Below are 13,674 nucleotides of genomic sequence, written 5' to 3'. Positions count from 1 at the left end.
ATATATATATATATATATATATATATATATATATATATATATATATAAAAGTTCTTGACCAACCCCTAGTATTTTTCCATGATTAGTGACAGGAAATACAGGGTCTCCTAGAGACGAGTGATCTCACTATAACAACTCCTTTCCACTTACCCCAATTCCACCCAACTTTGGGAGATGCCTTTGTCTCCAGCGGACTCCTGAAATGACTAGCCAGGCTCAGAGCAATGCAGGCCACCTCCTCCAGTGATTAACCAGCACCCCTTACTGATGTTCCCTTGCTCTTCCAGCGCTAATGAGTTCAAATGCAGGAGATGAGCAGAGGGAAGTTCTGGCTCCATGCAGAGCCAGCCCACAGCTTATATGGCTTTAGCCAGGCCAAGAGGAGAAATAATATTGTCCTGAAATGCAACTTTTGGAGACAGAGGTAGGGCAGGCCTAACTTCCCCCAAATTGAAACTAACGCAATTCAACACGTTTTGATGATCATAGGGACTTTCAGGGTAAAATGTTATATGGTGATCATTACCCCTAAGTTCCAATGTAAATTCTTAGAATCTGCTAAGAAACTCATTTGAGTGAAAATCCTTCATAACTATATAATTCATTTTTATTTTCAAAAGAAAGATTGTCTCCCATTGCCAAGGGACTCTAAAGAATCTTTCCAAAAACTTTTTTTAAAATATTAATTTAATTTATTTATTTGGCTGCGTTGAGTCTTCATTGCGGCACGCGGGATCTTCCTTGCGGCATGTGGGATCTTTTGTTGCAGTGTGGACTTCTCTCTAGTTGTGGCGTGCGGGTCTTTTTCCTCTTCTCTAGTTGTTGTGCACGGGTTCCAGAGCGTGTGGGCTCTGTAGTTTGTGGCAGGCAGGCTCTCTAGTTGAGGCGCACGAGCTTAGTAGATGTGGCGCGCGGGCTTAGTTGCCCTGCGGCATGTGGGCTCTTAGTTTCCCGAAGAGGGATCGAACCCTCATCCCCTGCATCGGAAGGCGGATTCCTAACCACTGGACCACCAGGGAAGTCCCTCCAAAAACTTCTGACTTCTTTTATATAAGAGAAAAACAAACTGCTTTTTTGAAGCTATTATTTTTCAGGTTTCTGCTACTAACAGAAAACAGATTGGGAGAACACAGCCATTAGTTGTCTAAAACCAAAGCCAAGAAAGACTCGGAACACAAGGTTTATACTTCCCCAAGCAGATAGGAGGAAGGGAACTGTGGAGGAGAGAGAGGGAGCTAGCTGGGCGGGGAGAGAACTACAGCAGGAGCAGGTGTTGCTCTCTGAGAAAGGCCGTGGCCTGTTGCCCTGAGCTGCTGAAGCTCAGGAAACGAGACGACAGTAAAAACACTGTATATATTAGTTTCCTGTTGCTCCTGTAAAAAATTACCACAAACTTAGTGGCTCAAAACAACATCTATTTCTTAGGTTTTATTTATTTATGTATCTAGGTTTATTACAGTTCTGGAGATCAGAAGTCCAAAAGAGGTCTCACTGGGCTAAAACCAAGGTGTTGGCAGGGCTGGTTCCTTCTGGAAGCTGTGGGGGAGAGCCGGTTTTCTGGCCTTTTCCATCTTCTAGAAGCCACCTGCATTCCTTGGCTTATGGCTCCCTTCCATATTCAAAGGCAGCAATAGTCAGTGGAGTCTTTCTTACATGGTATCACTCGGACGCCGCTGCTTCTGCTTCCCTCTTTTACGGAGATGTAGTTACATTGGGCCTGCCTGGATAATTCAAAATAATCTCCCTATCTCAAGGTCAGCTGATTAGCAACCTTAATTCAATCTGCAACCTTAATTCACCTTGCCATGTAACTTAACACAACCATAGATAGGTTCTAGGGATTAGGGCGTGGGCATCTTTGGGGGTGCCCTTATTCACCCTTCCACAAAGGCTTGTATAGGTTTGGCGATAAGTGCCCTGTTCCTCCTCTGGCGCTTTGGAAGCTTGTTAGCCTCTGTGACTTCTCCATACCATCATGGGGGGGCCCCCGTCAAGCAGACATGGCAGTGGAGGGGCCAGGAGGGAGGGGCCTGAGAACTGCCTGGTCACTCCCAGGCCCCAGGGCTGTCTCATGAGAGACCTGGCAGGCCCGGGAGGGGCCTCGTAGTTGGGACAAAGTGATGCAGCAGTGAAAATCACTGTGGATCCCCTGACTCGGGATACACGGGGATGAGATGCCTCAGAGGATGCCAGTGTGGAGGCATAACAATTACTGAGGGTCAGATAAGAATGTTCTCAGAGATGTCAACAGGAGCTGCAGATGTTTGAGGAACACCACCTCCTGACGCTACAAAAACCTTCCTGTAAGCGGGAAGGAAGAAACCTCTGAACAGATCCCCAGAAATCTAAATTAGTTCAGAAAGCTCTGAAGTTACTGAGAAAAAACCCAGCTTGACTAAGATGAAGTTTCTGTCATTAGGCTGAATGGGAATTTGAGAAAGAAACTAGGTTGTTACAGAAAAATAATGAAGGTTCATATTTGACACCCCTGGTTGCGTGCTTGAGAGTTGTGCCTGCTACGTATGACTGAGAACAGTGATGCCGTCTCCCTTTCTGACAAGGACGTGGGGAGAGATGACTTTACCTGCAAGCACTTGGTGAAGTGAGGCTCATTGTAAATGGTGTGTGTTTTCCCCGACGAGCCTCTTCCTGCAGCTCAGCCATGAGGGTGAGCTGTTTGTCAGACCTGGGAAGTGTGAGCTTGAGTGTGTGGCACTCTGCATAGCAAAGTAGCTGTTTGCACATAGTTGTTTTGACCAATAAAACAAAAACCCAGCCATCAAATTTTCAGCCATTTCTTCAAAAGTCCAAGTAAAATGTTAAATATAAATCTTCACTCAGCTCTGGGCCTTGCTCAGAGGCGTAACCAGGGTGGGGGCGGCAGACTGGGCCTGGCTTCAGGGAGCAGGTGCCTCACCAGGTCTTCCTGTGCGACACCTTCTCCGTGTCTCACATCGGTGCTCCCACATGGCGCCCGCTGATGCCTTTTCATCCAGATTGACAACCATCATTTCCACAAGTCACTTAAAAAATCGTGGAAAGGTGGCCCTTTGGAGAAAAATGGTCAGAGGAAGAAGTCATCAGGACCACACAGATTTGATTGCTCTACCTGACCTTGGCTTAAGGGCAGCATTTAGAGTGATCTGGGAAATTAATGCCAGAATGGAATGGTCTGCCCTTGGTGCTAGAGATCTGGGTTCTGGCACCAGAGGTGGAGGTATCACGGGGCGCTTGGGGCAGTGACCTTCTGGCTTCACCATGAGCAGTGTCGCTCAGGAGCCCTTGAACTGGGCCCTAGGGTTCTTGGGCTTATTATGGAGAAAGTTATTGTGCTCAGTGAGCTTGTTGTTAAAATCTGAATGGTAAATAAATGTGTTGTTTTGTATTTTAAACACGTGAAAAAAATTACAATATGAGGAATAATATTAACTAATATTTATTGACTGCTTACTAGGGGCTAGGCACCATGCTAAAGTACTTTACATACATTTATCTCATTTAACTCACATAAGAGCTCTGAGGGAAAAGAATGATTATTACCCCCATTTTAGACACAAAGAAACTGGGGCTGAGTGAGGTCAAGGTTCCCTGCCTAGGGTCACGCAGCTTGTCAGTGACCAACCCAGTGCTTGAACCCAGGTCTCTGTAGCTCCAGCGCCTGACTGTTCAGCAGCATGGTGTTCAGCGTTCCATCCTGTAACTACCCATGGGCAGACTCCCACTGCTGGAGGGAACGTAGGTACAGCATTTCGGGGGTAGAGTGCCAGGGTAATTCCCCATGAGAGCTCTCTCAGAATCACATTTTCTTACCCCAGCAACTGGTAGGAGGCCAGTGACTGGGAGCTTATTCTTCACAGGGGAAGGCATGGATTTGGCTTCAGGAAGCCTTTGCGGCAGGGAAGTGGGGAGTTTCTGGACCCCTGGGGCCCTGAAAGGACTGACATAGGCCTTAGCTCATGGGGGTGCAGGTGGTGGGATGGGCAAGGAAAATGGAGCTCAATAATACTGCCTTATATAAACCAGACTGGGGCACTTTTTCCCAGTTTATATTGTCCACGGACTATTACAGCAGAAGTATTTTCTTAAGGATAAAGCTACATATGGCAATATTAATTACAGATACAGCTCATTGGATTCATGCAGTCCCTTCCCAACAATCTGAGGTGATTCTTGTGATCATGGAATCTAAACATGACATCACTAATACATTCTGGACCAAACCAGATGTCCCCGTACAGGAGGGATGCTAACCTTCTCGATGTCACATGATAGCAGCAGCAAGTAAGAGTCTAAATATTTTATAGTTTTCATAAATAGGAGGGGACACATTCACCTTACAGTTTTGGACATTTCAAGTTCTTTCCATCATCAAGGTGCTGGGCAGTGCTGGTGACATTCTGTCTTTCAGACTCAACTCTAGTGGTGGTCAAATCTGATGTCCTGTCACTCTGCACACTTTTGTCTCTGGACCAGGCTGTCTGCAAAGTTCAGGGCAGACATTTCAGTATTAAAACCAAAAACCAGAACCCATAAAACAGGGGGAGTAGGTGGGTAGTTTAAAGCCTTGGTTTCATCTCTGGGCTGTTGAGCGGGATAGAACAGAGGAGGAGAACAGAGGCACGGACATGAACAGCGAACCTGACTACGGGGATCTCAGCGCTCTGACAAATCCAACCACAGAAGCACACAGCTCTCCTCTTTTTAATTTTAAAGGGAACATTAGTCAATTCACTGTCGTTTGTGGCAGTGCAACTAAGTTCCACGCATTTGGGGTGTCTTATTCCTCCTTCCTGGAGGAAAGGAGTCTGGGGTGATTCCTCATCCCTGTCGGAGACCGTGATCCCAGGAAACCTCTCTGGAATTCCCCCTGGACTGGCCTTCTCCTTCCGTTTTAGGAATGCAGCATGTTTTCTGTGACAGTGCTGCCTCCACCGCTGATGACAAAGCTCCGTGAATTAGACACTACAAGTGCTGGGGACATCTCTTCCGGGTCCTCCATCTCTGGCTGGTGGTCCCCACCCACAGGCCCCTGCAGGCCTGTCTCCTGGGCGGTCAGTTCCGAGTCTGTCTCCCCGCACTGCAGCGGGAGTAACGCCTGGTGTCTGGTCAGGGCGTCGTTGTTTTTCTGGGCCTCCAGGGAGTTCTGGTGCGTGGAATTCCTGTGAGCCATGGCGCTCTTCTGAGGCTCGTCAAAGCTCAGCGAGAAGGTGACTGTGCCACTGCCGAAAATGACCTTCTGCTTGCATCTGGGCTGCTGCTGCCGCTGCAGGGTCGAGGGCGGCCGCGGCTGTGGCTGCTGCGTGCACTGGGTCAGGGCCAGCGGCTGCTGCTGCTTCTGCCTCTCGGGCTGCGGGAAGGGGTCCTCGCTGTTGCTCTTGCTGCTGATGGAGGAGGAGGGGGTAGATCCCGTGGAGCCCCCAAGGCTGCTGGACCGCTGGCGGGAGACATTGCTGCGGCGCAGCGTGGCGCGGGCCGCCACCTTGAAGGCGTGAGCCGCGGTGCTGCAGCGCACCTCCTCGATGGTGTTACGGGATGGCTTGAAGAGGATGATGTAGACCTTGTTGAAGAAGATGCAGGCCAGCAAGCCAAAGCTGGCTGCCAGGATAGCGATCACCTCCACGGCAGAGACAAACTTGCCGTAGGTGCTGGCGTAGGCGGGAATGAACGAGATCCAGACGATGAAGAAGATGAGCATGCTGAAGGTGATGAACTTGGCTTCGTTGAAGTTCTCCGGCAGCTTCCGGGACTTGAAGGCGAAGAAGAAGCAGATGGCAGCCAGCAGGCAGGTGTAGCCGATCAGGAAGCCCAGTGCCATGAGCGAGCCCTCGTGGCAGGTGATGAAGATGATCTCATCCTCCAGCTCGTGGTTGCGGTAGCTCGAGGGGGGCGCGGTGTTGAGCCAGATGGCACAGATGACGATCTGCATGAAGGTGCAGAGGAAGACCAGCAGGAACTGCAGGTTGAGCCCCCACCACTTGCGGTGGAAGCTGGTGGGAATCTTGGCCTCAAACACCAGGAGGACGCGGTTGGTTTTCACCAGGATGCACGAGATGCAGAGCACGAAGCTGATACCAAAGGCCGGCTGGCGCAGGCGACAGGTCCAGTCCTGGGGCTCCCCAATGAAGAACAGGGAGCTGGAGAAACAGCAGAGCAGGGAGAAGAGGAGGAGGTAGGAGAGCTCTCGGTTGGTGGCCTTGACAATGGGCGTGTTGCGGAACTTGATGAAGACGCCCAGCACGAAGGCAGTGAGGAAAATGCCCAGCACAGCAAAGAGGGTGAGTGCGATCCCAAAGGGCTCAGTCCAGGACAGAAACTCAATCTCCTTGGCAATGCAGGAAGTGTGGTTCTCATTGGACCAGAAGTCATCAGGGCACTTGTCACAGGCACTCGCGTCTGTAAAATGTCCCAGTAAAGGGTTAGTACTGTGTGGCACAGACTGAACTTTGTGAGTGTGAATGTGGTGGTGAGGGCACTTTAAATTTTCTTTATTGATGAAATAATTGTGATTTTTACGTTATCAAATAATGTATTGAACCCTGACTTATGCTTAATAATATACTTAATTTCATGTGTCTTTGATGGTTCCATTATATTTTTCCTTTGTACATAAGGGGGCTACTTTCTTGCTGATGGTTTGTAGCAGAGAACGATTAGTCTTGCTGGGTAGGTGGCTGCCCTGCACGCTAAGGGTCTGGCACTGTCCACCAAATTTCACAGTGCTTCACGCTCAGCCTGACTCATTTTGGACATAAGGATGGGCTTTGTAGACATGCCAGAGCAGACTTCTTCTTAGATCAAGGCAAAGTTTCCCACGCATGTGACCTGTACCTTCCTCATCCACGGCTTTCTAGTGAGGGAGTCCACAGACTCATTTGACCAACAAATGTTTATTAAGTCTCTGCTATGTCTCATGCAGTGTGCAGTTTTGGGGAGTGAAAGGAGCATGGGCTTTGCAGTCAGAGATCTGGATGGGAATCCTGGCCCTGCCACTTATTAGCTGTGTGACTTTCGTCAGGCTACTTAAACATTCTGAGCCTCGGTTTCATCACCTGTGAAATGTAGGCAATAATAACCCCATTATTGTGGTGAGGATGAAATGAATTAAAAACAATGATAAAATAATAATAGTTCGTATTTATAGAGTGCTTCCAATATGCTACTCAAGGTTTTTATTTAACAAATATTTATCTATAATTTACCATGTGCTTTACCAATACTAACTCAATGAATCAACCAAACTCTATAAGATAGGTTTACTATTATTCCTACTTTATAGATGAAGAAACTGAGGCACAGGAAAAACATAAGTAAGACGGTAAGTACGGTGCCAATCACTCAGCAGGCCATCTATCATGGCGTATTAACTCTGGAGACAGGAACACACAGAACTTTGTCTATTCAGGATCATTGAGCTATAAGAAAAAGAAAACAATATTGGAGAGCAGTATCGAAGTAAGAGAAAGATGTGTAACAGGTGTGTTTGTAAGCTTTTATGGCATTACAGAGACTAACATTCCTCTTCTTACCCCCTCAGTGCCCAGCCCAGCGTGATGCTCAGACACACCTTGTTAAATGAGAAACCATGCTAAGCACCATCACAGCCCAGCCCTTCCAGGTACTTCGCTGATCCCAGGGCCCCAAAGTGAACCGAGCTCTGCATGGTGTCCACGAGGGGCTGCTCCTTTACCTGTCTCATCACTATACTCCCCGTCGGGACACTCCACGCACTCAAAGCAGCAGGTGGGCTCCCCCTCAATGATTCCTTTCCTGGTCCCTGCCAGGCAGTCTCGGCTGCAGTTGGAGAAAGGCACCTGGAGGACAGAGATCACAACAGTGAGGGGCTGCAGCCGCAGGATCAGTCTTCCAGCTCCACTGACACGGGTAAGACGGAGGGGCTGGGCACTAGGACCAGTGCGGCAGACTCAGGCCCAATCCAGGCACAGGAAGGTCCAGAGGTCTTTGTTCCTGTTATCTATGAAAGGGAGGGATGCCTATGGGCAAGTGCAGGCGCGTGCGCGCGCGCACACACACACACACCTCAGTGGGATTCTAGAAAGATTAATTGTTGGGAGTCTACACAGTGACAAAATCCTCCTTAAACAGTCTTCCCTTCCATCGTCTCCAAGTCCCATAATGAGACATCTGTCTACTTTCCATAGAAGTAAAAGTTTGAAACAAACTAAAAGACACAGGGACATGGACCTAGACACAGGGACATGGACCTACACACAGAGGGAGAGTTACAAGGGGAGATGCTGAGACGAAGGGTAATTTATTTGAAAATGAGACTTTGAACTTTGTAGTGAATTGCAATTCCTGCAATTTTCTTTTAGGTTTTATAGGGTGATTTCTGAGATCCTTGCAACAGCTCAGTGAGGCAGGCAGGACAGGCATGGAGGAGTCGGAAGTAAATGGATCAGAAAAATATATCAGGTAATTACTAACCAAAAGAAAGCTTCAGTAGCTACATTAACTTCAGATAACATGGATTTAATTTAATTTATTTATTTCCGTAGTGGACTTCAGGTGCACAGAATTTGATTAATCATAATCCTTGTTTCTTTCCATCATGACTTGTCCATGTTTGAACCACTTCAGTTAGTCATTTTTAATGACTACCATCCAAGACAAAAACTAGGATGGGACAGCAACCTACATCTAACTATACACTCCCCTTTCCACTTACTTCCTCCTCAGCACATAGTCATACCTGAGATGACCGTCATCCTGTGTTCACCACAGGCAAGTAGTACTAAACTCTCAAGGAATAGAGCAACCTAATCTTGTACAAACTCTATCAGAGATCAGGAAAATAATTTTTTTTTTAAAAAGGAGTACCCTCCAACTCAGTCGTGTAAGGCCAGTATAATAACCCTGATTCCAAAACAAGACAAGGACAGCATGAAAAAGAAAAAAAAAAATTACAGGCCCATCTCACTTATTAAATTGTCTTCAGAAGCAGAGCTGAGTTGAGGATTTGTGTCCAAGTGATTTATAAAGAAAGCTCTCCCGAGGGAACCAGGAAGAGACTAGAGGAAGTAGGACATAGAAGGGAGGAGAAGAAGCAAGGGTGTGATCCCGAGAAAAGTCCCTCAGACTTCTGCCTGATCCCCCAGGGGAGCTCTGGACTGTAGGTTATGCCCCAGAGCTGTCCTGATCTGAAGAAAAGGGCGAGGGCTTTCACACTTCCACACCACTCATAGGTTAAGGGAAATGTAAATTCCTAGGCTCTTCTGAGGTTCTCCTTTGCCTCTCTGAGCCTGTGAGCCAAATGGGTTCCATTAGCCTGCAGGCAGTCTTCTGAAAAAGAGCATCAAGTTCTGGTTATTGGAAGTAAAAATGTACAGAAGTCCTGGAGATACATGCAAAGTGTAAGGAATCTGAAAGGATCTGGAAAGAGTACAACTACTTTCTACTACTTGAAAGTAGATGAAAAATACTAAAACTCAAAGGATATGAAAAAGAAAATACACCATGATCATGCTGAGTTTATGCCAGGAATGCAAACAAGTTTAATATTAGAAAATCTGTGTCATTCACTGCAGTAATAAATTAACACAGAAAAATATGATCATCAATGGATGAAAAGTATTTGACGAAATGTAACACAAACTAGTGATAAAAACAATGAAAGAGAGTAGGAAGAAATACCTTTACCTTGAAAAAACCCCCCAAATTCTTAAAAATCATTCTATTCTAATACACAATATTAAAAGCATTTACTTTAAAACAAGGGTGCTCAGTATCACCACTATTATTATATATTTCACTGGAGTTCCTAGCTGGTGGAATAAAACAAGAAAAAGAAGGGCAAACATATTGGAAAAGGCTAAATAAATCTGTTATTCTAAATAAAACTGCAGACGATATGATTGTCCACATTAGAAACAATCGGAGAGCAGCCCCAGGCTAAAATGCCCAGACTGCCACTATTCTTACCTGAGTTTCATTAGTTTGTCTTAAAAAAAAAAATCCTTCACCTTTTGATGTATGCTACTGGTTGATTTCTAGGTTCTTAAAGGGTTGTTTTTGACAGTTTTGCCCAATTTACCATTGCTTCACCATTTCAGAAGTCCTGCTTCTATCTCGTTCTCTGATCATGCCAGGTAACTGAGTACTTACTCTAGAAATTTATTAGGTATTTACTACCTAACAGTCTATGTGGATCAGAGATAATAGATGTATCATAAGAATGAAGTATACTTTGCAAAAGCATCTTGAAGGTAGGGAGCAAGTCTTCCTCATTTTTGTAGCCCCAGTTACAAAGCCTTGAATAATGCTTGATACGTGATAGAGCTCATACTATTTCCAAAATATCTCTTTAATAAGACCTTCCCCGTCCCCATGACTGCTTGAAATGGAGATGTCTTACAAAGTTAAACACATGGAAAGCAATAAAATAATTATCATTGCTTCCAGCAAAAAAGAAATAACTGGCTTAACAAGGAATTTCAAAACACTTGAACAGAAGATGATGGACACTATTTTCTAATGAAAGAGGAATAGAAATGGCAGTATCAGACCTGATGATTGCTAAGATTCTCAGGACCCTGGTTCGAAGGAAAGGAAAGGGAAGGAAAGGGTAAACTACATCTACAAACACTACAACGTTGGAATGTTTGGCTATCATTATGTTCCTGTAAATTCACTGCAAACTCTACGGGATCACGATATATTATATATTTTATACATTGGTGGTCCAATTTTGTTGATATTTTATTTAGGATGTGAGCACATCTATGTTTATAAATTGGCCTATAATTGTCTTTTCTTGTACTGTTATTGTCTGTTTCTGGTGTTAAGATTATATCAGCCTCATAAAATGAGTTTAGTAGCTTTCCCTCTTGGCTTCTGTTAGGCTGTGAGTGACAAAAACCTCAAAAAAACAAAATAAAAATGGTTCAATCTACACCAATTAGGGACAATCAATTATGTGCATGAATGGAGATAAAATATAACCTAGATGAGTCAACAGCAGGGATGACTTGATAATATAGCTGATCAATTTAGACTTCAGTCAGTTGAAACTTGTGATAATTTAGACAAGAGTATAATTAGTGGGCAGAGGGATATAACCTCTGGAACCCCAAAAGTTCTGTCTGGAAAAGGTTATGACATGTTTATAATTGAGAATCCACCCTCTGAGGTAGAAGCTAAAAAAGACTTGCACACTGTGGATGATATTCGCTATCTATAGGAGACCTTCTCGTGGGTAACTTATCCTCTATATTGGGAAACAATGAAATTGTAGTATTTCATCAGAAACCCATCAACCTAAGAAGCATTTGGTAAAAAGATGAAGTTGAATTTTTGGTCATGTTATAAAAAGTGGTTCAAGACACTCAAAGGTGATAATAGAAAGGCAAATGCAAAGAGAAATGTAGTGGGTCTCATCCAGGCTTCTTGGGAGAGTTAAAGAGGATGCCCGGTCCAGGGTCTGTTTCTACAGAGGATCCAGGTCCTCAGCAGCCTACTATATTCTAGGACGCAACCATCATGGAATAGTTATTATTTCAGCATATCATGCGTCTTTTCCTTAAGGGCATATTCATTGGGTAATGTGCTTCTGGTTATTAATCAAGCTTCTAGATGCAGTGATACTCATGGAAGGGGGTCCTGATCATGGTCACAAGCATCCTCCTATTTGTTACAGGTCTCCCATAGCAGGAGAATAAATTGTGCTTTTGACTTATACGTCAGTCCTGAGCTATCTGGATGACAGGGAACTACCTCTGTGTGAATTGTCCATGCCCTGCCTTGAGTGATGTTTTTCTCTGGTTGGGGAAAGTTTTAGCCAAGGAAACTATTATTAGCCAAGGAGTCAGATTTGTAAAGAATAAAATTGTTTCAATATAATAAGTATGGGGCTCAGGTTCTGAAGATTCCCTTCTGTACACTAAACACTCATGGATTTCACAGGGAGCCCTGGCAATGCAGTTAGTGAGTTGAGGGAAGTGGACTCATGATTCTGGAAGTCCAGTGGTGAAGTCCAAGGCCCTCCCAAAGCCCAGCACAGTTTCTGCCTGTGGTGGAGGCATCTGGTATCCTGACGGACAACACGTACCTCCCTTGAGAATCCACTCCACAGGATTTTCTCCTCATTGATGAAGAGCCTTTCTCCTTTCTTGGCATAGACATTGTAATATCCAACTTCCTTAAACACTATGGAGCCATCCTCTGGGGAGAGGTGCCAATTGATGATGGAATAGTTCCCTGCCAGGTCTCCACATTCATCGAAAGTTACCTGCTCCCCCATATTGTTGGTAAAGTTTAGGTGCCGTAGGTGCTTCAGGACCTAAAGAATAGAGATGAATATTCTGAATAGAAGCCACAGGCTGCCATGTATGGTTATGTAGGTTGAGCTCTACACAGGACAGTAAACTATCTTGTTCAAACAAAGTGGAAGGAACATGACTTGAAGAAGAGAGGCCTTTTTGCAATTCACACTAAGGTACTTATATGTGTTAATGGCAGCCCTGGTAACCCATGAACTTTGATACTCAACTTTATTTGATACTCAAATTGCAACTGGGGTAGGAAACACTTTCTTGAAGTCAGGAAGTCAGGAAAGGAAAAGGAATATATCTCACCATGGCCACTGGCCAAATCAAGACTTTTGCAGGTGCACCATCACCTGGCGGTATCCAGGAGGGGGGCAGGGTTTGTAAGCCAGAGCCATCCCTGGTGTCTTCTGAGATGGGCTTTGGAAAGAGTAAGTACTCTTACGCTCTGCACCATCTTTCCCTATGCTACTGCTTCTGTAGAAGTGTCTTGTTGCCAAAGATCACAGAGAGAGGGTGGAAGGAAGAAAGAAACAAGGCTGTGAGTGGAGTCTTGGCCATCACTGTTGTAATAATCATGGCCAATCCTTTACTTTTTACAGGGTTTTATGGGTCACAAAACCCTTGTACAAAAAAAGTAATGATAATAATTACTAAACCCTACTAGTCATTGTATTACCTTTGGGGCACAATGCTAAATACTTTATATTCGTTATCTAATCTTCACAACAAATAGTACTATTACCCCCACTTTATTGATGGAGAAACCGAGGCACAGAAAATAGAAGTATCTAGTCCGGGGTCACACAGCTAGCAAGTGGTGCCAAGCCTGCGTTTGTAGTGGCTCTGCTCCACTGCAGCATCACTAGGCTCCTGCCTCTGCTTCCTGTGTGCCCCTGACTTTGGTCAAGAGGGAGCAGTGGGCACTTTGTAGCTTATCTTTCATGCGGGACCTGCCCAGGGTCAGGGGGTCATTGAGGCACCAAGAGAGAGTGAAGCACACACAGTCCAGACTGTGAGAGTAGGGGTGCTCACTTCCACTGTACCTCACGACTCATGGGGCTTTCTCACTCTCTGGCTCTGAGTGCGTTTCCTCACCTGCAGGATGAGAGGGCTGGGCCAGAGAGGCTGCAGCAATCTCCAGGTTCTAGTATGAACTTCCTTCTGTTCTATGGTTTGGCGTACCACAGGAGTACATTTAGAGGTCCCTCTCCCTTTTAGCATAGCTTTTTTTTTTTTTTTTGGCCGCGTACGTGGGATCTTACTTCCCCAACCACGGATCGAACCTGTGCCCCCTGCAGTGGAAGTGCAGAGCCCTAACCACTGGACCTCCAGGGAATTCCCTAGCATAACTTTTTTTTTTTTTTTTTTTTTTTCGGTACGCGGGCCTCTC

At 45.5% G+C, this 13,674-nt stretch overlaps 1 protein-coding gene across 3 annotated transcripts in view; it reads right to left on the bottom strand.

Moving 5' to 3' along the window:
* Positions 1 to 3,447: 3,447 nt before the first annotated feature.
* Positions 3,448 to 13,674, bottom strand: part of CASR (calcium sensing receptor) — an 80,455-nt gene continuing 70,228 nt past the window's right edge. For all 3 annotated transcript variants that reach the window (XM_029214263.1, XM_029214264.1, XM_029214262.1), the window contains 3 exons: positions 12,065 to 12,295; positions 7,688 to 7,811; positions 3,448 to 6,393 (listed from right to left, as the gene is read on the bottom strand). In XM_029214263.1, coding sequence (XP_029070096.1) covers positions 4,892 to 6,393; positions 7,688 to 7,811; positions 12,065 to 12,295 — 1,857 coding nt within the window. In that variant the 3' untranslated portion in view covers positions 3,448 to 4,891. The remainder of the gene's footprint in view (positions 6,394 to 7,687; positions 7,812 to 12,064; positions 12,296 to 13,674) is intronic.

The sequence above is a fragment of the Monodon monoceros genome, unplaced genomic scaffold (assembly GCF_005190385.1).
Source record: "Monodon monoceros isolate NGI ecotype Baffin Bay Population unplaced genomic scaffold, NGI_Narwhal_1 Super_Scaffold_11, whole genome shotgun sequence".
Lineage (NCBI taxonomy): Eukaryota > Metazoa > Chordata > Mammalia > Artiodactyla > Monodontidae > Monodon > Monodon monoceros.
The sequence above is the reverse complement of the archived record's forward strand: the minus strand, read 5'-3'. Positions and strand labels throughout refer to the sequence as shown.